The 26,950-nt window shown below is 38.2% G+C and overlaps 1 protein-coding gene across 4 annotated transcripts in view; it reads right to left on the reverse strand.

Moving 5' to 3' along the window:
• The window catches only part of Nell2 (neural EGFL like 2), a 372,707-nt gene that overhangs the window by 159,841 nt on the left and 185,916 nt on the right, over positions 1-26,950 (reverse strand). For all 4 annotated transcript variants that reach the window (XM_090324484.1, XM_090324479.1, XM_090324493.1 and 1 more), the window contains 2 exons: positions 24,889-24,991; positions 13,321-13,449 (listed from right to left, as the gene is read on the reverse strand). In XM_090324484.1, coding sequence (XP_090180610.1) covers positions 13,321-13,449; positions 24,889-24,991 — 232 coding nt within the window. The remainder of the gene's footprint in view (positions 1-13,320; positions 13,450-24,888; positions 24,992-26,950) is intronic.

The raw sequence follows: 26,950 nt of genomic DNA on the forward strand, positions 1-26,950 counted from the left end.
AGTGCCTGGGCTGGCTTTGAACCACAATCCTCAGATCTCCACCTCCTGAGTAGTTAGGATTACCGGTGTGAACCACTGTGCCTGGCTAAAGGACTGTTTTGTTTTTTAAAAAAAAAAAAAAAAACGACTTTGATCGACTTTGAGTTAATGCTTGTGCATGGCAAAAGGCTAGGGTCAGTTTTTAATTTTCTGCATATGGCTGCCCAGTTTTGCCAGCACCAATAATTGAATAGACTGTGTTTGTTCCACTAAATATCTTTGGCTCCTTTGTCAAATACAAGTTGACTAAGAAGGTGGTTCTATTTCTGGGTCTTCTATTCTGTTCCACTGATCTTCTGGTCTGTTTTTGTGCCAACACCATGCGGTTTTTGTTATTATGGCTCTATAGTAGAGTTTGAAGTCTGGTATTATAATACCACCAGCATTGCTCTTTTTGCGTAGAATTGTTTTGGCTATTCTAGGTCTTTTCTTATTCCATATGAACCTTTGGATTGTATTTCAGTAAAGAATGTCTTTGGGATTTTGATGGGGATTGTATTGAATTTGTATATCAATTTTGGCAGTATAGCCATTTTCACTATGTTGGTTCTCCCTAGCCATGAGCATGGGATGCCTTTCCATTTCCTAGTGTCCTCTTTAATTTCTTTCATTAGGCTTTTATAGTTTTCATTAAATAATTCCTTTACATCTTTGGTTAAGTTAATTCCTAAGTATTTTATTCTTTTGGGGGCTATTGCAAATGGGATCATTTTTTTGATTTGCCTTTTGTTTGCATATTGTTGGTGTACAAGAAGGTTACTGACTTCTGAAGGTTAATTTTGTTTCCTGCCACTTTGCTAAAGTAGTTTATTAATTCTAGGAGTTTGGGAGTGGAGCTTGTTGGGTCATTCAAGTGGATCAAAGACCTCAGTGTTAGACCAGAAACCGTGAAACTGCTATATATAGAGTAGGAGAGACACTGGAACTCATAAGCACAGGCAAAAGATTCCTAAACAGAATCCCAGGGTCACAACAGATTGGAGAGAGACTTAATATATAGGACTACCTAAAAAGAAAAAGTTTCTGCACAGATAAAAGCATAGTCGCAAAAGTAGAGAGACAGCCAACCAATTGGGAAAAGATATTTACTAATAATACATCTGACAAATGCTTAATATTCAGTATCTACAAGGAACTCAAGAAACTAATCCCCCTCAAACCCAACAAACCATTCACTAAATGGGCAAGGGAACTAAAAAGAGACTTATCAGAAGAAGAGATTAAAATGGCAGAAAAGCATATGAGAAAATGTTAATCATCCATGGTCATAAAGGAAATGCAAATAAAAACAACCCTAAGATACACCACCTTACCCCAACAAGAATGCCAAGATTATGAACTCAGAGAATGACAGTTGCTGGCAGGGTTGTGGAGAGAAAGGAACCCTACTACACTGCTGGTGGGATATTAAACTAGTTCAGCCACTCTGGAAAGCAGTGTGGAGGTTTCTTAAAGAACTGAAAATTGACCTTTCCTACGATCCCACCATACCACTTCTCACATCTACCCTGAACATAATAACCCAAGATATGATAAGGACACCTGCTCAGCTATGTTTATTTCTGTACTATTCACAATAGCCAGGCGATGGAAACAATCCAGATATCCTACTGCAGATGAATGGATACAGAAAATGTGATACACACACACACACACACACACACACACACACACACACACACACACAATGGAATTCTACACAGCCAACGGACAAGATAAAATAACGGCATTCGCAGGGAAGTGGATGAATCTAGAACGAATCATATTGAGTGAGACAAGTCAAGACCAAAGGAACAAAGGTTGCATGGTATCCTTAATATGTGGCTATTAGATCCAAACAGTACAAGAGAGAGGACTTAATATTCCCAATGCTATGGACATGGTATTGGAAATATAAACATAATTACATAGACATAAAAACCTATGACTCTATAGACATAATGTTTTATTTCATTAATTAATATGTACTATGATATACAAACCTTTAGCCTAATTTTGATTATGTTCTAAAATCTAAGTGCCAGTGATTGTATATAGAGATTTCCTTCTTGAACACTTGTTAAACATGTCATTTGAAACATGTTGTAAAAATCAATGTTAATAAATTCTTTAATAAAAAAGGATTTTTATTTAAATTAGTCAAAAGACCAAAAATGCCCACATTTTTCTTTCTTTCTGCATCTGGAAAATGGGCATGGTTTGAAATGTTACTATCTTTCAAGAAAATTTGCTTCAGGTGATCAGGAGTTTAATAGGGTTTTGTTTTTTTTTTTTTTCCATGATGGCTACCACTTTTAAGCCTGACACAGTATTTCCTCAAAGAATCTTGTATATATACACTTTTTGTGGATATACCACAAAGGTACTCTATATGAAGTTCAATTATTGAAACCAATCATAATTCAAATTCCCAGGTCTTTAGTTTCATTACAGAGAGAATCATCATAGGGCTCTGCTTAACATATTACTATTTCACTGATGTATGAGTGAACTTATGTCTTCTTGACAGCGCATCCAAGGAAGTCTTAAACTCCAATGGACTGACATTTGAGTGTTTTTGAGAGAAATGCATCCTTACCGGGAAAAATAACACCTGATCACAGAAGTTACATTCTTATGGTTTGCCATCTAAAAAGGATAGTCTGTGGCTACTAGTACTGACCAACTTCAACTTGCTTTCAGAAACTATGCCTAAGAATATATTCAGAAATATTTCATCTTTAAAAATGGAAAAATCTTCCTTTCATTAATCAAAGAAGAACTTTCCTTCAAATTAATTTTTTAATTAAGGCCCTCAGCTTCTGATTTTGATATCAGATGTCAATGGTGTTGAAGTTTATGAATGAATGGAAATTGCTAGTGAGTCAGGAAAGTGTGACATACCACACACAATGGATGATTCAAGAGCCCAGAAGAAATGCTGTTATAATCAATTCAAATGTAGCTGTATCACCTGGGAGGGGTGTGCAGACCTTGCTCATGAAGAGTCAACTTGAGAAAGGGCAATATTCCTGAGATACAAAAGCATTTCCTCAGCATTGGCAATATGGTTCTGTGTGTTTGTCTGTGGGCCTGTCTGCCTGCTTGCCTGCCTGCCTATCTGCCTGTCGGTCTGTGTCTGTGTGCGTGTTCATGTGTGTTTCTCTTTTTCTCTCTAAAATTATAACTGTGATGCTAATTTTATATAATAAAATGATTCATCATAAATGCGCACATTTGGCCCAGTGTTATTCTGGGTATGTCTGAGAACGCCTGAATCTCAATAAGATTTGAATCTGTCCGCTGAATGAAGCAGATTTCTCTCTCTAATGAGGATGGACCTCATCCAATTAACTAAAACCCTGAATAGAGCAGAATGGCTGAATAAGAAAGGGAGATTTCACCTGTCTGTCAGCTTGACTTCAGTACATTGTTCTTTCTCTGCACATGGACTAAATTTGGACTAAGATTCAGGTTTGATTCTTGTGGTTCTTGGGCTTTTGAACTTAGACTAAAGACTCACTATCAGATCTCCTGGGTCTCTAGTTTGCCAATTGCAGGTTTTAGAAATTCTCAGTTTTCACAGTTATACGAGCCAATTGCTTACAATAATAAATCATATTGGTTCTGTTTCTCTGGAGAATCTTGGCTAATAAGAATATCCTCCAATTTTGGGGGGGAACTTTTTCATAATATACCAAAGAAAGTGCATCATTAACTATAGTTCTGAAAGCTCTGGTGTCGGCTAGAATGCCCTAATTAATCCCAGGGGGCTTGGTTCTCTGGATTATTTATCCCAGCTGTGTTAGCAGGCTTCCCATTAGCTCCAATGGGGACTTGTGCTGTACTTGCAATTAAAGAATTCTGTTCATTCCATATTACCTTTCCCTTCATATTTCATGGAGCAATTCTATGGGGCTGCCTTTCACTTCTTACTCTTAAGAAAAATATGAAATACAGATAACCTGTATAATAATATGCAGGTTATCTGTATTTCATCACTAATAATGAAATATAGATTAGTGATTGGTAATGTCCAGAATTAATGACTAAGCAACTAAGAAAGGGAAAGGAAAAGAGGGGAGGAGTAGAAAAAAAGTAAAAGGGAAGGGAAAAGAAGGGAGGGGAGGGTAAGGGAGGGGAGGGAGGAGGGGAGGGAAAGATAAAAGTGTAGGAAAGGAGGTTTCATGGAATAGAACTGACTCAAAGTATAGTATCCTTCATGTCAATGAGCTGTTTCATGGATGCACTGCAAATCTATTTCCATTTTAGAAATATTCCTTTCTCTTTTTTTTGGTTGTCAGACTGGAACTCTGGGAGTGGATGTTGTTGTCCCTGAGCTCTTCAGCTCAAGGTTACTGCCCTACTCCTTAAGCCACAGCATTACTGGAAACATTCCACTTTTAACAAAACAGCAGCAAAGAAAAACACATACTAGAACAGAACCCACAATTACTTGTTTGCAGTGAGTTATGATAACTTTGCTTTGTCCATACACTAGAACACTGTGAAGTGCAGAAGAAAAAAGATAGAAGAGGCACCATTGGACAGAACATAGAATTAAAGACAAACAAAAATGAAAAAGGAAGGGAAAATGTTTCTTTGATATGATGTGGGAAACAGAAAAAGATATTTGAACTGAATGTCTAAACATAATCATTTATAATATCATTTATAATTTTTTGTTTGGGAATGTGTCAAGCCTGGGAAAACAGCAAGTCATAAACATGTTTAACAAAAAATCCTCAAAGAAACAGCCACCCCATTAACAAGTGGGCTGAAGACTTAAAAAGAGACTTCTCTGGAGATTTAGAAAAATAATGTCCAATAAACACATCAGGAAATACTCAACATCTTTAGCCATAAAAGAAATGCAAATCAAAACAACACTGGGATTTCACCTTACTCCAGTTAGAATGGTCATTATCAAGGGGAATCAAGTAAAAACAGATGTGGCCCAAAGTATGTGGCCCAAAGGGAACGCTACTACACTGTAGGTGGGTTGTAATGTTGTTCAGTCAGTCTGGAAAGCAATATGGAGGTTCCTCTAAAGATTCAACATAGTTTCCCTATGACTCAGATATCCTACTCCTGGGCATTTACCCAAATGACTGTAAGTAAGGCCATACTAAAGATATGAGCACAACCATGTTCACTGCAGCATTATTTACCATCGCTAAGATATGGAACCAACCCAGATACCCCTCAGTAGATGAATGGATCAAGAAAAACGGGGTATATACACAGTGGAATGCTTCCATCAAAGAAAATGACATCACTACATTCATAAGGAAATGGAAAGACTTGGAAACAATCATATTAAATGAAGTAAACCAGACCCAAAGATGCAGAGTTACATGGTTTCCCTCCATTGTAATAATTAGTATGTCTAGGGTAGTCCTAGCAGAGGATCACAATAGCTCAATAGCTATCTACATATGACCATATAGAGTTATACTAATTGAAATGAACCCCAAGATATGGAAACAAGAGGTTTTTCTTTGGTGTTGTTTATAATTTACTGTGTCGAGTTATTTCTTTTTTCTTTGTTTTCCCCTCCCCTTTTATCCTCCTGTCCCCTGTTGTCGCTGATTTTTGGCACCCTGAGTCTTACATACACATTTATCTGAATTGGGGAAAGGAAGGGGAACAACAAAATGACAATGGGTGACAAAGGACAATGGGTGAACCACTGCAACAGAGATACTCACAAAGGCACTGTTGGAAATGAACTTTACAACTCAGAGGGGAAGGTGTTAGAAAGAAGGGAAAATGGGAGAAAAATGAAAGAGGGGTAACAATGTTTGACAAGAAATGTATGCATTTCATATGCAACTATAACCCCTCTGTACATCGCTTTGACAAAAAAATTAAATTTAAAACAAAACACACTCCAATCCTCAGATCCTGTTTGAACTTACAAATCACTGGTACCCCAGCTAGATACTTCATGCTCAAATGAATTTGATCTGGAAGCTGTAGATGGAATTAAAATCTCACGGAAAAATCTAGCATGTCCACAAGAAGTAATGGTAGAGAAATGTTGAGACTCGAAGTCATTTTTATAGGTTTGCCATGTACCAAAGCACGTACAGTTTAATGAATAAAGTGAATACATGAGCAAGTTCATTTGTGTACTTCAGGAAATAATTTTTAAATCCAATGCATAATAGCAATTTAAAAGAAACAATTCCCTTTTTTAGTTACAAAAATCAGTATCACAATTAGACTTAACTGCAATATAAACAAAATAAACTCACTAAGTTCAATGTTTCTATTAAGCCAAACTGCCCATATTCAAATTATGTAAACATTATAGAAGACTATCAATAAACAAATATTCTGAGTGTGTATGTAAGTGCGTATATGTTTGTGAGCATGAGTGTCCATACTAAGGCTTGAACTCCAGATCTGGTAGCTATCCTTTAGTTGTACATTTTTATCAAGGCTAGCACTTCCGCTTGAGCTTTTGGCATTTCAGTAGTTAACTGGAGCTAACAGACTCAGGTACTTTCCTGCCTGGAATGGCTTCAAACCTTGTTCCTCAGATCTCAACCTATCAAGTAGCTAGAATTACAGGTATGAGCTACTAGCTCCCAGCTCTATTTTTTTAGTCCAATATTCCCCCTATTTTAGAACTTCAAGAAGACTCAAAGAAAATGAATAGTCTATGACCACAAGAGAGTTACAGTATAGCTGGGAGAAATATGTACAGACACATAAATCCAAATCCTTTAATACATAGTAGGATATATAATAAGGTAAATGGCCATATGCCAGAATGGGAGTGGTACTTACTTAGTCCAACAGATAAAATAAAGGAGACATTAATTCATGAGGAAAAAGATAACTGTAAGAATTAGTATACGCCTAGGATAATCCTAGCAGAGGTTCACAATAGTCCAATAGCTATGTAAATATGAACACATAAAAAGATGATAAAATGATGTCCACGATATGGAAACAAGGATTTTTTTGAGGGTGTTTTGTTTTTCTTTTTCTTTCTTTCTTTTTTTTGTATACTGTTTGTAGCTGTTTCTTTTGTCTTTCTTTTTTTTTCTCCTCTGGTTTATTCCCCATGGTCACTGCTTTTGATTTGGGTACTCTGTGTCTTTATGTAAGTTTAGCTGATTTGGGGAAAGGAAGAGGAATCACAGAAATGATGGGACAAAGCATGAACCAGTGTAAGCACCATACCCACTAGACACTGCGTCAGAAATGAATTTTACAACTTGGGTGGGAGGAGAGTGTGAGCAGGAGGAGAGAAGTTGGAGAAAATGAGGGAATGGGTAATACTGGTGTGAAAGGAATGTACTCACTACCTTTTATAATGGCAACTCCTTTATACATCATCTTTACAATAAAATAAAAAAAAGATGATAAAAATCAAACAGAACCCTGAAGGATGATTAATTCTAGACAACTACAACAAAAAAGCAGGTCTTCTGACCAGTGTCTCGATTGCCTGGGCCTGGTCTAAGAAAGTGCCACTCATGGGGTGGGACAAACAACAAGTGTTTCTCATCTCACAGTTCTGGAGAATGGAAACATGAACAAGACGTTGGCAGGGCTGGTTGGTTCTAAGAGCTGTGAAGGACCGTGTAGGACTGTGTGTTCCAGGCCCATATCTCACTGCTAGCATACAACAACCATTGACATTCAGTGGTTCTTGGCTTTACAAGCCCATCCTCCCAACCTCTGTCTTCTGTTCATATCACTCTCTTCCTGTGTCTGCCCCAAATTCTCTTAAAAAATAAATAAGGACTGCCGTTATTCTGGAGAAGAGTCTCACTCTACTATAACATCATCGTTGCTTCATGAATTACATCTGATACACTTAGCATTAACTCCAGGATCTGAACTGGTGGAGAGGTGTAACTCAACACAGGAGTTCAGTAACTGGCATGCATAAACAAGATGGTCACAATCAGAGAAAGAGAATGAGGAATGGAGAAGAATTATGTCAGATGACACAGAACCTTAAGACTTTGCCAGAGTAGAGGCTGTATGTGGTAAACAGAGAAAAAAGCCTCTCTGAAGCAGAACAGATAGAATATTGTGAATCTTAATCTGCAGAATGGGTTCTGGGTAAAGAAAGGTAGGAAGAGAAACGTGGGAAAGAATGATAGAGAGCAGGGTATATTGAGAAAAGTGATATCTGACAAAGGGAATGAGAAAGAAAAAAAGATAGACTGTCCAGGGGCAAGTATTCTATCAATTAGGAATCAGGCATATTTGGTTCAGAATTCAGACTGTACCAAATGATTCCCAGATTTTGGCTAATTTGAAAAAAAATGTCTCATGAACTTTTTTCAATATTTATTATAATTGTCTATTCCATGTAATTACAGAAATGGCCATTGATAGAAATGATTCACGTCTACAACATACTTTTCCTTTTACTAGTGTATCATATGAAGTTTGGATAGTCCAAGCACTGACCATGCACACCTATCATCTTAGCTACATGGGAAGCTGAAATCTGAGAAGCAGAGTTCAAAGTTAGCCTAGGCAGGAAAGACGATGAGACTATTATCTCCAGCTATCTAGCAAAATGTCAGAAAGTGGAGATGTGACTCAAGTGGCAAAGAATTGGCACCAGCTTTAAGTGAAAAAGCTAAACAAGGGTATGATTAGCTGGGTGCAGTGGCTCACACCTACAATCCTAGCTACTCAGGAGTCAGAGATCTGAGGATCAAGATCAAAGCCACCCTGGGCACTAAAAATAGGCCCAATTAACCACCAGAAAACTGAAAGTGGCACTGTGTCTCAAGTGGTAGGGCAGTAGCCTTGAGCTGAAGAGCTCAGGGACAATGCCCAGGCCCAGAGTTCAAGTCCCATGAGTGACAAAAAAAAGGACTATGAGGTCCCAGTGTGCCCTCCAGCCACTCCAACACATACATGTTAGAAAACAAAACTCGAATTGCAAAAACAACAATGATTTTCAGAAGTTTGGGAATTAGGAAAAAGACAGAATGCCACTTTACTACGTTCTACTGAAGCATGCAATATTGAACAAGAAGATAGAGTCAAGAACCAAAAATTCCCACATTTTTTCACTCAAAAACAAAACATGGAGAAAACAACCATCTGAAAACATGATGTCCACCCTAATGCTAGGCAAGTCTTCTGGGGAGATAACACACACTGTCAAAAGACACAATAAATGGTAGATTTTTTTGCCACTCCTGGGGCTTGAACTAAGGGCCTGAGCACTGTCCTTCGGCTTTTCTCAAGCCTAGCGCTCTAACTCTTGAGCCACAGCACCACTTCTGGCTTTTTTTTTATGTATGGTGTACTGTGGAATTGAACCCAGGTGTCCATGCATGCTAGGCAAGCACTCTTACCACTAGGTCAAACTCCCAGCCTGGTAGATTATTTTAAGATTTAGTAGGATGGGAGACAGAATCTATGAAGGCAAATAGTCCAAACAGAGAACTGTGGTGAATATAGAGCTCATAACTATATCTTGCATACATTTTTGGTGCCAGTAGTGGGGCTTGAACTCAAGGACTGGTCCTTAGCTTTTTCACTCAAGGCTGGTACTCTATCATTTGAGCCACAGTTCCAGTTCGGGCATTTTGATGACTATACTGAGGTAACAGTCTTGTGGACTCTCCTACCAGGCTGACTTTCAAGCATGATCCTCAGATCTCAGCCTCTTGAGTAGCAAGGATGACAGGCATGAGCCACTGTCCATTTGCTATATCTCACTATGGGTACCTTCTGCTGCATGTTGTGATAGAGTCCCAAGCCCTCATTAGACACTGAACAGGTTACTTAAACTTCACAGCATCTGGAAGTGAAAGCCAAATGAATTTCTATTCCTTATAAATTACTTGGTTTGGGGTAATTTGTTGCAGCAACAGAAAATGAACTAAGATGCAGTTGACTCTTTCCTCAGGTTCTCTGGCATTGCCTTTCCTTTCATTCCACAATTCTGTCCCAACTTTGCTTTCATCATTTCCATAAATGCTCCTGTGTGGTTTAAAAGTCTCTAGATAATCTCTTCCTTCCCTGAGACATTTATATACCAAAAAATCTTAAATTTTATATCCAACTTAAACTTCTCTGAAAAACAGATCCACATATATTGAATTAGATGTCCCAAAGGCACAACCAACAACCCAAAGTGATTGTCTCACCCAATCTATTCCTTAAGTAACAGTGAAATTTGCTCATTTCGGGCTGGAAACCAGAGAACCAACCACCCCTTCTCCTTATCATCTACTATTAGTGAATAATCAGAACTGCTTTGTTTTCCCTACAAATACATCTCAAGGCTAGCACTCAGTCACTTGAGGTACAACGTCACTTCTGGGGTTTTACTGGTTGAGTCTCAAAGACTTTTCTGCCCAGGCTGGCTTTGAACCATGATCCTCAGATCTCAGCCTCCTAATAGCTGGAAATACAACTTGTGCCACGGTAGCTATTCCTGGAACTTTGCATGACACCTTTACACTTCAGTGTGACCTCCAAGATCCTGATTCCCATTCCCAGGCTCATCAGGCACCTTACCTCATGCTCTGTCCAGCTACAAAGCCTTCAGGACATAACAAGTGCTTCCTTCTACAGAAGGAAGATTACCTTCTTTCCCATTCCCCTTGACAACTACATGCCTTTCACTTACTCTTCAAATTACAAAATCTTTACCACCTACATAGAACGCGCCCATCACCCTAAGACCCAATTCCTTCTTCAGGATACTTGCCACAGCTGCAATTAAATGTTCCTCACTCTAATGATTAATATATTATCTTGCTTGCCTGAAAATCTATCAGTAATGTATATTTCCATTTGCTGCTCTAGCCTTGCACAAAGTAGGCACTCGATAAATATTTGTGAAATGAATAAGGGAGCTGCAGTATTATCAGTGCTATAATAACCCTGAACAAGCAAACTGGTAAAAAATCAATAGTCTCAATTACAGCCATGTCATTAAAACAGCCCAACAGATTTAGTAAATAAGATTTATGTTACTCATAAACTACCAGTCATTTATTTGTTATATACAGTGATAAACCTAATTTTTCACAGACATGGAGCTCTACAAGACCAAAGGTTGATAATTAATGTGAAGCTCTGCAGACACAAAACTGCTTCTAAGAAGTCAGCACACCCCTCAAGCCGGGTACCAATGTCTCATGCCTGCAATCCTAGATATTCAGGAGGCTGAGATCTGGAGATCACCATGTGAAGCCAGCTGAGGCAGGAAAGTCCATAAGACTTCCTTTTATTGTCAGCTGCTTTTAGAGCAGCTGCTAAGTTACATTCACCAGGTAGTAAGTACATTGCTTCTTGAACATTGATATCCCTTCCCAACCATGAGATTCTTATTTCCAACTAACCACCAGAAAGCCAATGGTGGATGTATCTCAACTGGTAAAACACTAGCCGTAAGCTAAAAAGCTAGACAATGCTCAGGCCCTGAACCTCCCCCAACTCAAAGATATGAATTTGTATTATATGGTTTCATATGCATGTTGATAATATCGATGAAAACCATTGCACATCAGAGATCTCAAATAGAATGGAAATGCATTACTATGAATGTTCATCTTTGCCTTACATAAGAATAAAAGTCATTAGGGAAAATGTATTTACATAAAATCTTTTAAAATAAGTAATGGAATTTTAAATAAATCTGCATTAGGCATATAAAAGTCATATATCATTCTTTCAGAAACAAAAAAAAATGTCCCATCAGAATTTTAGTAGAAGCATGAAAAGAAATACTTTAATCAAAATAGGTATTGTTGCTTATGCCTGTAATCTACCTACTCAGAAGACAGAAGGTCTCAACCAAAACCTGGTTGTAGTAGTAAATGTCTGACATCTCAATTACATGAAAGGTGTAGGTAAGAGGGCTGTAGCTTGAGGCCAGTCGAGGCCAAAGTGAGATCATATATGACAAATAACTGAAGCAGAAAAAGGGACAGGGTATATGGCTCAAGTGGTAGAGCATCTACCCAGCAAGCACAAAACCTGAGTTCAAACCCCAGTATATTTAAGGTCTGAAATAGATATGTAAACAAATTTTTTGAAAAATGCACACAAATAAAAAAAGATTTTTGATCTAAAGGTCAATATTAATGAGGAGGGGTGTGTGTGTGTGTGTGTGTGTGTGTGTGTGTGTGTGTGTGTGCGTGCGTGCGCACACGCGCGCACGAGTACATGACGGTCCTGGGGCCTAAACTCAGGGTCTAGGTACTGTTCCTCAGATTCTGTGCTCAAGGATAGAATTCTACCACTTGAGACACAGCTCCACTTCCAATTTTTTTTTAACTGGAGATAAAAATCTCTCAGACTCTCCTGCCGAGGATAGCTTTGAGACATGATCCTCAGATCTCAGTATCATGAATAGTTAGGATTACAGGCATAAATCATTGGTCTCCAGTATCTGCTACTTTATTTAATACAGGGGAAAGAAAAGTCTGTCTAATACTAAGGGCAATAATAATTTGTTTTTCTAGTGCCAATAAATTATGCTGCAGACAGAAGCTCCTTGTTTATGCCTAAGGTCTTCCAGCTAAGATCTACAGCAAGCGCTCAACATTTGGACTAGGTAACACTAGAACCTTCTTCCCAAGTCTCCAAATAACAACTGCCAGCAGGTCTGTGTTCTCATTTGAATGACCCCATAGATAACTACAGCGTTGATGGGAATGATTTGCACATCTGCCTCAGGTGAGTGACAAAATACTGAACTTCATGGATTTTGTGTGGGGCTTCAGGAATAAAGCCTAAGCCAAGTGAATACCATAAGCCTTTTCACGGTTACCACCTTGTAACTAGAAAGTAACTAGAAAACGATTTACTCTACAGGATCTATTTACTAAATTCCACAGAGCATAAATATAACCACTGGGATTACTTATCATAGCAAACAAAAAAAATTAACAGAAGGTACTTTATCTTCTGTTAATTGATTGCCTTTGTTACACCACATTGTCTGCAAAAAAAAAATCTACCTACAATTCTAACTGCAAGCCACAGTAATCATGTCAATATGTGAGCTATCTGAATATCTAATTATGAAGAAAAAGAAGGCAATTTCACAGTGAAAGTATTGTTCTAATTCAAAAAAACCAACTATATGAACTTATTAGTCTGACATATAGCAGATAGCAGAAAAACTTTAATTTGAAAGATAATTATTTTTAGCTGATTAATATGCTTCAAATTAAATTCACTGCGTTTAATGGACCCATCAACTTGACAACCTGGGAAATTAATAAATTCGGCATGCAGTAATCCTAGGAAATTGATAGAGCCAAGCTTCTCATCATTACGAGAATTTACCTTCACAGTAGGCATTGTCCTCTCGAAGAGCTCGAAAACCATCACGACAGCTGCACACAGCCCTGTCATTCAGATTTCTGCACACAGAATTCTCCATGCAATTGTGTCTCTCAGAACAAAAGTCATAACCTACAAGAAAAGAAAAAGTTTTCATGGTAAATGAAATGATAACCAGATTAAGGTATGGAAATCATAATTCCCTTTCATTTATAAAAAAAGATTTGAACTGATTTTATTTACTTATTTTTGCTTAGGTGGTGCTAAGGAGTCAAACCCAGGGCCTCATGTGTATTAGGCAAAACCAGTTCTTTCCATTCTAAAACTACATTTTTCTCTAAACAAAAATTTTTAATTAATATCTTTGTCATGTGCTTTATCAAAATTATCAAATTTTACTAGATTATTTTCTAATTCATGTGAATTCCAATTCTCTCCCTCTGCCCCTCCTCCCTTCCTGCTTCCCGCTCTTCTCCTCCCCACCATAGCAGTACTCTGACTTGAACTCGGGTGCAATGCTGTCCCCTATCCTTGAGCTTCTGTATTCAAGGTTACTTCTCTCCTTCTTGAGCCACAGCTCCACTTTCACCTTTTTTTGGGGGGGGGTCCTAATTGAAGATAACAGTCTCACAGACTTTGCTGTCTGGGCTGACTTCTCACTTTAAACCTCAGATTTCACCCTCCTAAGCAACTGGGATTATATGCATGAGCCACTGGCACCTGACTTCTCTTTTTTCTTTTCCTTTCCTTTCCTTTCCTTTCCTTTCCTTTCCCTTTCTTTCTTTCTTTCTTTCTTTCTTTCTTTCTTTCTTTCTTTCTTTCTTTCTTTCTCTTTCTTTCTTTCTGTGGATTTAGAAATGCTCTCTATGTACTCAGGTTCTCCATGCATTTAAAACAAAGTAAGTTAGTCTAAGTTAGTCCAAGTCCAAAATGAAGTAGCCAGGAGATTTACATTATCAATACCCATGGAAGATGGAAGACAGCTATCAAGCCGTATGAAATGGGTCCATTGTAAACTGAGGAAATGAAATGGGCATTCACCATTTAAAGAAAAAACTTTAGAATGTGCTCAAAACTAAATTTTATCACCTTAAGTTTTCCCATGAACTTATTATGGCAAAATGTGACCATTGAGAGGTGGTCAAATGAAAATTATATCACTTTAATCTAATTTTCTCTGGAGATCTGCAAGGCAAAGTGTAACCTCCCCAAAAGAAAGTGAAATTTTTTATGATTTACAGATATTTCAAAGATTGCAGAATCATTATGAAAGGAAAGAAAAATGAAACTTATCAACAGTGACACCAATCATGTGTAATTTCTCAGGATTTCTTTCTCCTGTCGAAACCCCTTCTTCAAAGATGATATAAAAGGATGAAATGCAAAGGCTCAAACACTATAATCTGTATGTAATAGAAATTGCATGATTATACATCATTTGGCAAATTTAAAAATTTCCTACTGCATAAGTTTTCTATCTAGTTTTACATTGTCTAATGAATTAGCCAAATATAAAAGAAGAGAGGAAAAGGGTATTTTACTCAACTTAGAATAAAATGATCTTTGATAGGGAAGGGGGGAAAACCAAGACGGGTGGGGGGTGTGGGGGGGGAGGGAAACGGGTACCAAGACATGTGAAAGGGTATCAATGTATGTGAATTAATGCACCTTCTATCTGGCAAATATCATGTAACCTTTTTACTAATTACAATAAAAAAAATGCAAATTCTCTAAAAAAAAGAATAAAATCATCTATGTATGACCCAGAAAAAAAATACTTTTACTTAAGAAAATTATGAAATTCTAAATTGCCTTGTCTTATTGCTAAGCACACTCATACCCATGATGATTGATGATTCACTTTCTGATTGGTCAGTGCCTATACTATTTTGAATATCCTTCCTGAGGTAAAATGTATCACCCCATGAAATGCAATATGATAGACAGCTATTGTTAAAATTTAATAAGCCTTAAAGACAGTAATGTTCTCAAAATGAAATAATGCCATTCAAAAGAGACAAATAATGAGACTGATTGACAACTTACATAAAAATAAAATAAAACATGTATAAAGATGAAAATTTTACTTAATAAGAACATTTAGATCACCTGGAAAATTAAACCTCTCTTGAAAATATTTTTCACAACCTAAATGATCAGGGTTAAGGATGAATATTTAGAAGTGGAAGTGTTGAGAAAAGTTAAAAAAATACTTCCTCATTGGGTGCCAGTGACTCATGCCTTTAATCCTAGCTATACAACAGGCTAAGATCTGAGGATCATGATTCAAAGCCTGCCATGGCAAAAAAATACATGAGATTTTTTTGTCTCCAATTATTAGCAAAAAGCCAAAATTGAAGTTGTGGTTCAAGTGGTAGATCACCAGCCTTGAGCAAAAATCAGTTCAGGGACAGAGGCCAGGCCCTAAGTTCAAAACCCAGGACTGGCACCAAAAAAAGCAAAAGAGCTTTCTCCAAGAGTCACTTTTTTCTTTTTTTATGACGATTTAAATTACAACTATTGAATTCATTATAATACTTGAAGGGAAATAATTTTGGGTAAAAACAACTTCACCATCTATCCCAACAGCACCATCATCAAGATAAACTTTAAAAGCTTCAAAAATTAATTCAGATTTATCCTAAATTAAAAGAAAATCCATTTTTTAAATGGTCCACTCTTTAATATGCACAGAAAATGACAAGCTCAAGTTCTAATACAGTGTGCTTAATCTGTGTAATTCTATCTGCAGTGTTATAAACATCTCTTTGAGAGCAATAACTAAGCCTATATACTTAATTGTTGCAAGTATTTTTCATATGGAAAGTACTACTATGATCCTTCTTTTACCTTTTTAGGTACAAATTAAGAAACATTTGGGTTTATAATTAACCAGGATGCTTGAAAACTTAAATTTTCAGTCAATCAAATTACATTTACCATAAACAATACCAAAGAGCTATTTCGATTATTATTAGCAAGAAATAAGTACATTACTAACCATAAAACAGACAAAGGCCTCATATCTAAAATGTATCTACAGCTAAAAAATACTGAATCTCTCCAAAACAAATCTTCAAAGAAACAGCCATTCCATTAAAAGATGGGCCAAAGACTTAAAGAAAGATTTCTCTGAAGAAGAAATAAGAATGGCCTATAGACACATGAAGAAATGCTCAACATCTCTGGCCATAAAAGAAAGGCAAATCAAAACAACTCTGAGATACCACCTCATTCCAGTTAGAATGGCCATTATCAAGAAATCTAATAACAACAGATGCTGGCAGGGATGTGGCCTGAAGGGATCACTACTACACTGTTGATGGGAGTGTTTACTCGTTCAACCACTATGGAAAGTAGTATGGAGATTCCTCAAAAGACTAAACATATAGCTCTCCTATGACCCAGCATATAGCTCTCCTATGACCTTGGCATTTACCCAAAGGTCCACAAATAAGGACATACTAAATTTGCTGACACAACGATGTTCATTGAAGCATTATTTACCACAGCACAGATGACCCTCAGTAGATTACTGGATCAAGAAGATGTGTTATTTATACACAATGGAATTCTATGCTGCCCTCAGAAAGAATGGCATAGCCCCATCTGTAAGGAAATGAAAAGACTTGGAAAAAATCATATTAAGTGAAGTAAGCCAAACCCAAAGGAAGGCTCAATGGTTTTCCTCATTTGTAATAATTAGTACACATCTAGGCCTCTCCTAGCAGAGGATTACAGTAGTACAAAGCCTAGATATGTAAGGTAATATAGGATGAGGCTAAATGAAAGGCTCTCCAGGATATGAAAACAAGAGCTTTATAATGTTGATCGTTGTCCTTAATATACTATGTTATTTCTTCTCTTTTGTTCCCTTTGGTTAAGCTCATATTGTTAGTGTATCTGACTTTGTTACCTGGCATATTGTATACATGTTTATTTGTTTATTTGAAATAGAAAAGGGAAGGAGGAAAACAAGATGACTGGGAGGGGGTGGGAGGAGGGTAATAGGTACAAAAACATGAGAAGGGGTATCAATGTGTGTGAAGTAATGCATCTTCTATCTGGCAAATATAACTGTAACCCCTCTATACATTACAATAAAAAATTAAAAAAACTGTTTTCAAAAAAAAAAAAAGAGGGCCAAGAGTTTAGCCTAGTGGTAGAGTTGCTTGCCTAGTATGCATGAAGACCAGGCTTCAATTCCTCCGTACCACATACATAGAAAAAAAAGCAGAAAGTGGTGTTGAGGCTGAAGAGGTAGAGCTCTAGCCTTGAGAAAGTCCAAGGACAATGCTCAGGCCCTGAGTTCAAGCCTAGGACTGGCAAAAAAAAAAGGAAAGGTATTAGCTCTATTAGACACTTTGTTGCTTGGATTCAAGATGCTAAGGTCAAATGGCTTGTTACTAATAGACAGAAAAATTCACTCCACTAAGTGAGTTGTTTCTAATTTATAAGGAATACTTTTAGACCAAAAACAAACAATAAACATAGGTTAATAATATTATCTCCACAGCTACTCTTCTTTTCATAATGTTCTTGGCTTTTGGAATTGCTAAACCTGAATTTACAACACACTGCTCTGAAAAGACCATGATTTTGTGCTGCATATTTATTGGCTTTGCCTATAGGCACCTATTGTTTATGCTTGTGGGAAAACAAATAAAGCCAAGTTATGTTTCGGATGAACCACTCACTGCTCCTGTCAGCCCAGATGCTTACAGGAAAACGGACTCTGCTACTCTACAGGATAGAGCCACAGAAATCAGTCCTTCTCAATGGCCTAGACATAGTGAGATCTTCAGTTCAGGTGAATGAAGACAATTGAAACTCAGCTCTGGGACTTGTATTCAACTTAGGAGGGTATTAAGCATTTTTTCTTTTACCTTCCTGAGTATCATAAATACTATGAGAATAAGACTGCCAAGGGCCTCTCCAAGAAATCATTGAGCCTGAAGGTAGTCAGCCCAGAGAAGACAAACTGAGCAGCAACAGGGTAGAATTTGAGCTATGAATCAAACTATATGTGAAGCAATATTTCCTTTTCCTTTTTGGGCCAATCCATTCTAACTAAGCCAATACAAGCCTCAGAATTCTATTCTAGAATTTTCTACAGGTTAATTATAGATAAGAGTCTCAGGTTCTTTTGTGCCCAGGCTGGCTTTGAACCTTGATCCTCAGATCTCAACCTCCTGAGTAGCTAGGATTAGTAGTTTAGTGTGATGCCTAAAAAATAGCATGTTGGACATAATAGAGCTATTTGATAGATTCACATTTTTTTTAGTGTGGTCCTGAGGTTTGAACTTAGAGCCTGGGTGCAGTCCCTTAGTTTTTTCGCCACTCAACTCTAGCATGCTCCACCACTTGAGCCACAACTCCATTTCCAAGTTTTGGTGGTTCAATGAAGATAAGTAAGCCTGGCTGACTTTGAACTGTAATCTTCAGGTCTCACCCTCTTGAATAGCTTGGATTAGAGGTGTGAGCTACTGGTGGCCAGGCTTGGGTATTTATTAATATGCATTGAAAAAAATCTGTTGAATTGAGTAATTTCTTCTCATATGCGTCTATGCAAGAAAGAACAGCTAAACATGTTAATATTCTTGGATTGACAAGGAATAGAATTCTATCCCACTAAAAAGTCTTAGTGGGATTTGACTTGGTGCCTAGCGAGCTGGTGCCTTGTTTCAGGGCACAGCTCATTTTCTGACCACTGGCTGAGCCTCTAGTGGAAAGGTCAGCACTGCCATCTTGTGCTGTGCCTCAAGGACTATTTCTGAACTGTTGTTAAACAATATACCCTTTGGGACGTTAAGTGCTGTGTCTTTAACACTAGACAGGCAGGGATAGAAACTGGAGACCCAATTTTATTACAGATGAATTTGTCCCAATATGTGTGTAAGAGCTGATTCATAATTTCAGCATTGAGAAATAGACTTTTTTTCTTAAATTGAAACATCAGAGCATGTCGGGAAAATTCATTTACTTTTCCTGCACATTGAAAGTCAGAAAGGCAAACAATGATTCTTATAAATCTTTGACCATGTCAAGCAGGGTGGAATATAGTTACACATGCCTGACATCCCAGTTGCTAAGGAGACTGAAGTCTAGGATATGGAAACAAGAGCTGTGTCTTGTGTGATTGTTGTTCTTAATGTACTATGTTATTTTCCTTCTCTTTTTTTGCCCTGACTCTGTTACCTGGTATACTGTATATTTGTTTATCTGTTTATTTGAAATAGGAAAGGGAAGGAGAAAAAACAAGATGATTAGGAGAGGGAGGAAGGAGGGAGACAGGAACAAAACCCTGAGAAGGAATATCAATGTGTGAGAAGTAATGTACCTACTGCCTGATGAATGTAACTGTAACCCTTCTATACATTATCCCGACAATAAAAAAAAAAGGAGACTGAAGTAGGAGGATTTTTACTCCAAGGCCATCCTAGGCAATTTTATCAGATGCGTCTCAAAAAAGTCAAGTTTTAGTTTTAGGTTGAGGACTATCTAAATCAAAGGGATAAAGCAAGAAAAAGCATTTTTGGTAAGATTTTTAGAAAGAGGACTGCCAAGATCCAATCTCATATCTATAAGAATGAATTAAAGATTACATTTATAATTCTTCCTATGATGGAGTCGACTGCCCCTCCCCTTGAATCTGCTCTGGCCCAGGGAGGCCTTGATAGATGGACTGTAAATGTCCATTCCAGACATCATGGATTAAAGCACCAAATCATCTTTAAGAAGTCTGACTGCTGGGCACCAGGGTCTCACACCTGTAATCCTAGCTACCTAACAGGATAGCAGGCTGAGATCTGAGGATCTCAGGGCAAAGCCAGCCTGAGCAGGAAAGCTTGTGAAACTTTCAGCTCCAATTAACTACCAAAAATAAAAGCAGAAGTGAAGTTATGGTTTAAGTGGTAGAGCAATATTCTTGAGCAGAAAAAGCTCAGGGACAGCACCAGGGCCCTAGTTTCAAAACCTAGGATAGGTACACATACAAGAAACCATGCCTCATTCATATACTGATAGAAATATCCAGGGGAAAAGTCCTGAGCATATATAGAGAAGCAGAAACCTGGCTCCCCCATCTTTCTAGCTATCCTGACCATGATGCCTAGCCTAGGCTAAGGCCATTGTAAACTCCCTAGCCCTTCCCACCTTTCGACTAATAGTATAGAGCATCTCTACTTAATAGGACAAGGACAAGGACAAGGAGGATGACCTGGCTAAGCCCAGTCTGAATTTCTGACCCTTCACATTGGTCTCTATACTAAAATGGTTGTGTGAAGTTATTGAGTCTTGTATGAGTCTGTTCTCTTAGTTTTGTCCTCATTCCTATTGTTTTAGTGCCAAGCCTGAGACTTGAAATCAGGGCCTTGGCATTGTCCCTGAGCTTTCTTGCTCAATGCTAGCACTCCACTTGAGCCACAACTTCACTTTACCACTTGACTCACAACTTTACTTCTGGCATTTTTAGTAGTTAACTGGAGATAAAAGCTTCATGGATTTTCCCGCCCAGGCTTATTTCAAACTGAGATGCTCAGATCTCAGCCTCCTGAGTAGGCAGGATTAGAGGTGTGAGTCCTTGACATCTGTTTTACAGCAATAAATTATTCAAAAACGTGGTCCTGCTATCTTCCATTATCAGCATCACCTGATAGCATAGTGGAACTGGGAGACCAAGCCTGGCAGCACACACCTGTAATTCTAGCTAGTAGGAAGCCTAAAATTGGGAGGAGCCTATTAGAAGCCAGCTCAGACAACTCCCATTTCAATAAAGCTGAGTTTGTATGCCAACAACATGGCACAAACTTGTCATCCCAGAGAGATGGAAAGCATAAACAGGAGGATGGCAGTCCAGGTCACCCAGAAAAGAAATAACAAAAGCAAAAAGATCTGGAAATCTCAAATAGTAAAGCATCCACACAGAAGACACAAAGATCTGAGTTCAAATCCTCATATTGGAAGGAATGACAGAGATTAAGATGTATTGCATACATGAAACGGTTTGTTAAATGGCAAAAAATGCAATAAATAAACTAAATTTTAAGAAAAGTGAGAGAAGAGGTGGGGTGAGAGGGGTAGGTTGTACAACTCCCTAAAGAAAATAAAACTATACTAAGAAAATTATTTGAAAACCCTCCTATTGGAAAAAAATAAAAGGAATATGAATATAGAACTTTGAGCCTGTATCCAGCTCTACTAGATGGTGCTCTGTATTTTAATAATGTCTCTAAGATAACTAACTTCACACGTAGATTTGAGGAATACTAGAATAATTAAGCTATCTCAGCTTAAGGTATGTTGGGTCATGTTGCAACTTGAGAGCTCCAAGTCCAGTGACTGAAAGGAACATTCTTGGCTTAGGTGGCATTGCGCACATGCTCTGTTCGAAGACCTGGCTGAGCCACTATGAGGGTGAACAGAGGGTGAACACTCTAAGGTGCCTTATGCTATGGCTACTCCATCTCAGTTCTGACAGCTCTTGAAGGCCACACTGTGTCTTAAAGTCCTAGCCAGGTCTTCTCAGAGAACCGAGAATTAAAAAATCTTCAGTAAATGAATAAGGAATAATCTCAAACAAAACAGAAACAATGTGCAATGCTTCTAAAATGAGGAGAGGTGATTTTCTATCTATATTAGGTTAAAGAGGAGCAAAATGGAGTGGGGCTTACTAGGATGGGGAAGATGAATGGAGAGAGGAAGGGTAGGCCAAAGGGATCATAATATTCTACATGTATGTGTGAAAGTGGAAGCAGGGAACGTGAGGAGAGGGCGGGGTTGGAGACGTGTGGGAGGATACAGGAGAGGTGACATAGATCAAGATGCACTGTACTCAGAAACTGACACATTGCACTGGAACCCTTTTTTTACACTTTCTTTTTTCCCATATATTTTTAATTGTAATTAATAGAAGGGTTACATTATATTCACCAGATAGAAGGTGTATTACTTCACAAATATTGATACCCTTTCTCATGTTTTGGTCCCCATTTCCCTCCCCCCACCCCCGCCCCTCATCTTGTTTTCCCCCCTTTTCTATTCTATTTCAAATAACCAAATAAGCCTATATACAGTATATCAGATATCAAGGTGAAATACTGTAACAATATGAGATAACCAAGGGACAGCAAAAGAGATGAGAGATAACATAGTACATTAAGGACAACAATCACATTATATAGCTTTTGTTTCTATATCCTGGAGATCCTTTCATTTAATGTCATACTATAAGGCCTCCTTATGTATCTAGGTTTTGCTTTATTATAAATCTCTGCTAGGAGAGCCCAAGGTTTCTACTGATTATGACAAATGAGGGAAACTATTGAGCCTATGTACTGGAACCCTTTAGTACAACTACTTAAAGACTTAAAAAGAGGAAGAAACAATTCTAGGTTTTACCAAACTCTTGCTTTTTTTGTGGGTCTTGGGGTTTGAACTTGGTCTGGACCCTATCCCTAAGCTCTTCAGCTCAAGGCTACTGCCCGAACCCTGGGCCTGGGCATTGTCCCTGAGTTCTTCAGCTCAAGGCTACCACCCTAACTTTGAGCCAAGCCCCACTTCCCTTTTGCTAGAGGTTAATTGGAGATAAAAGTATAAGGTCCTTTTGTGATCAGACTGGCTTTGAACCTTGATCCTCACAGGATTACAGGCGTGAGTCACCCCGCCCTGCGAAACTCTTGCTTTTTATTTTTTCATCTTAAAGATCATCATTCCTGAATTTACCAAGAGTTTATTTGGAGTAGCTCCAACTACATCCATTTTAAGCACCAACTACACCACAGAGGTCTCATTAGTTATTAAGGTACATAGACCAGCCAGTATGGGACGTGGGCCCATTCCTACATAACTTGAGTATAACATAGGACAATGCTGTACACTTCAAGATTAGAATGAATCTGAAAGAGTTTCAAAGAAGTAATGCTTTCATGCTTCAATCTCTTCTAAGACACTAAGTTCAGAAACCTTCAGGGAAGGGAACTCACTGCACTTCTGAACAGCCTGAACAGAGACAACCCAGAGCACGTCATGCATATGCACACATGCTCTGTCTTCTGTGCAGTCTCAAAGCCTGTGAGGGAAGAAAGCAATTGAGGGGAGACTGGATGCAATCATTGTGGAATTTGGTCTAGGTTAGGTGTAGAAAATAACTGAAGAAAAGCACAAACCAATCACAAGACCAACTCCATAGACAGAAAGCTCAACAGGAGTGCAACTCTCTCCAGTGAGCACGGGCTGACCCTAGCAACAAACACACATGTGTAGACGTTCAGAAAGGTGGAGCACAAGTTAGGAGCGGACATAAAGCAGATAAATGCCAGGGAATATCTTGGTTTTAATTCAGTGAAGCAAATCTATTATAACTTACCTACTGTTGACCATATCTGACAAGTGTGTAAGGAAATACTAGTAGTCTTTTTTTTTTTTTGGTTGGGGACAGGGGAGTCCTAGGGCTTGAATTCAGGTCCTGGGCACCGTTCCTGAGTTTCTCTTTTGCTTAAGGATAGCACTCTACCACTTAAGCCATAGTTTCACTTATTTCCAGTTTTTTCTGTTTATATGGTACTGAGGAATTGAACCCAGGGTTTCATGCATGCCAAACAAGCATTCGACCACTAAGCCACATTCCTAGCCCCAATACTAGTAGTCTTAAGAAATAATTTGTTACACAAATTTCTCTTTCACATCAATTGTAGTAGCCTTCTAGAATGGATCTGGAGTATGAATCAGCTTAATGCATTTTTCTGTTTAATTGATACACAGTCATTATGTCTATCTGTAGAGTACAATGAGGGATTTCACAGATGCATTTCATGTGTAATGAGTAGATTTGGTAGTTGGGATATCTATCAATTCAAATAGATAGCATTTCTTTGTGGTGAGACCATTCAAAATCCTGTCTACTGCTTTTGGTTGGTTTTCGCTAAGTTTGTGACAATCCTGGGGCTTGAACTCAGGGCCTTGCACACTCACTTGGTAGTTTTGCTCAAGGCTGGAGATCTACCACTTGAGCCACACCTCCACTTCTACCTTCTTTGGTGGTTAACTGGAGATTAAGAGCCTCACAGACTTTTCTGCCAAAGATGACTTTGAATTGTGTCTCAGCCTCCCTGAGTGACTAGGATTATAGGCATGAGCTACCTGTGCCTGGTCTTTTGAAATATCTAATCAATTCTCATCTACCATAGTTTTTCTACCATACTACAGAGCATTACAAATTATTTCTCCTATCTACCCATCCTTTACCTAGCCTCCAGCTGACTCCCTGGGCTCCAATAACCACTATCTTATTCTTCAACATCAACTTTTTAGCTTCCACATAGAAGTGTAACTATGTGATAATTGTCTTTCTGCTTCTAATAGTGCTTTTTTATAAAGCTGGTGGTGGGACTTCAACACAGGGCCTAGGCACTGTAATCCCCAGATCTCAGCAGCCTGAATAGCTAGAACTACAGGAATGAGCCATCAGTACCCAGATCTGCGCTCCTAATATTTCATTTAACACAGTAACCACCAACTCCCTCCTTGTGTTTTTTCACCTAAGTAAACATACTTTATAAACAAAACTCTTACCTTTACAAACTTTGCAGCAACTATGAGACAAAGTGATCTGCTGAGACTCCTGGCAATCCAGAGCTGGGCAGCCCGTGCTTTCGACCAGCTTCATAGACTGCTCCTGTGAGATAACACAAAGTCAGGCCGGGAATGTCATCATTAGGACTTAATTGAGAAGTTTCTATGCTAGTGAAATTGGAGCTCACTCACTCAAGTAGTGATATGAAATTTAACATAGCCTTCAAAATAACACAAGCAATGCTGGGAGTTTGAACATGACAATATGCAACCACATCCGTAACTTGTCAAATATCTAGGCAATCCTGAAAACGTTCTGTTAGATTCCTGTTGATGTTGCTGCTATGTGTTAGTATTGGATGCTTGCCCTCAAGATCCCAATGCTATCCGTAGCTATTTTGCTGAAGCCTGGCACCGTACTACTTGAGCCACACTTCCACCTCAGGCCTTTTGCTGGTTAACTGAAGATAAGAGTCTCATTTATTTTTCTGCCCAAGCTGGCTTTGAACCGTGACCCTTGGATCTCAGGTTCCTGAGTAGGTAAGATTACAGGCATGAGCCACTGTGGACTGACAAAAATTTCTGTTAGTTTTACAGCATCTTTGCAAACAGACTATCAATTGTAGCAATGACAGAACTTTAATCAGATCAATAACTCAACTTGGGAGAAATACCAAATACAAACTGAGCTATTTAATATAACGGTTATAAAATTCTGCCGTAAAGAGAGTCTCACACTCAAGGAAAATAAATACAGGATTTCAGTATTCCATTAAGTACTCTCTAGGACATGTTCTGGTACTCAGGAGATGGTTGTTTTCTCTTTTTTGGAGGGTAGTGTTGAGTTTTGAACTCAGGGACTTGGGCTCACTAGGCGGTACCACAGAGTTGAGCTATGTTTCCAGTTTTGTGCTGGTTGTTTTGAGATAGGGTTCTGCTTCCTGTCCAGTCACACAGCTAGACATCAAACCACCTATTCATGCTTCCTGTCAAAGCGAGGATGGCAGGCACGTTTCATCCTGTTATATCCATCTACAGGTTGAAAATAAATTTCACAAATTCTTCTGCCAAGATTAGTCTTAAACTATAATCCTCCCATTTGCAACTTCCAAGTAGCAAGGGTTATTATAGTCAGGATTCACTGGCATCTGCTAAAAGTTTCTTAGATAAACCAATGTAAAATGATACTTCTAACAATCAAATTAAGTAAAATCCTTACTGAAAAGAAACTAAGACAGCAACCTCTTTTCTGTTGTCTACAGTAGTCTTGTCCTAGAAGTGAACACCCGTCTTCCACACTCCCTCTTTAGATCTCTTTAGAAAATCATGTTAGACAAAGAGACAATAGGTGCATATCTTCTCTCATATATAGATGTTGTATCTACTTTATAAATACATAAGTATTTTCAAGAACATATGCACATGTGCAAAAATGTAAAACCATGTGGTATACATAGGGGAAGACTGCAATGCTTTGACTCCTATGATCAACTAATTTACGACTGAATATCACTTCACCGTTCGATGTTCTTGGGTGAAAATAGAAGCAGGTAAGTTAAGGGGAGTGGGGTTGGGAGAGATGGGGAGGACAAAGGAAGGGGTGACATTTATCAAGGTGCATTACACCCATAAACTGACATGTAGAATTGAATCCTCTCTGTAAAACTAAGGATCAACCAATAAATACATAAAGCAGAAGATAATAAAAACAAAAGAAAGGAAAGAAAAAGAACAAATGAGCAGAATCAACATTCCTGAGACTAAAGGCACAGAAGCTACTGGCTAGAGTGAAATGAAACAATAGAATTTCTCAATGTCAAGAATTGTGCTGAAACTAAAAAAGCTTCTGTCAGCTGACAAAGCTATGCTGTCCCATCAGCAGCTGTTTGTCCCCCTGTAGCTCTTCAACACTCGGACGCAACACAAAGTTCTGAAGATGGAGTGTAGCAAAAGAATGGAAAATAGTCCATGGGTAAATTCTGTATTGATGTTAATATGATGATGAATGCTGTAAGTGTACAGGTTAAATCTCAAAAACAGCCTTGTGTTTGTTCCTTGTATC

Source organism: Megascapheus bottae, chromosome 2, assembly GCF_031878675.1.
Source record: "Megascapheus bottae isolate mThoBot1 chromosome 2, mThoBot2.hap1, whole genome shotgun sequence".
In the NCBI taxonomy this organism is placed as follows: Eukaryota; Metazoa; Chordata; class Mammalia; order Rodentia; family Geomyidae; genus Megascapheus; species Megascapheus bottae.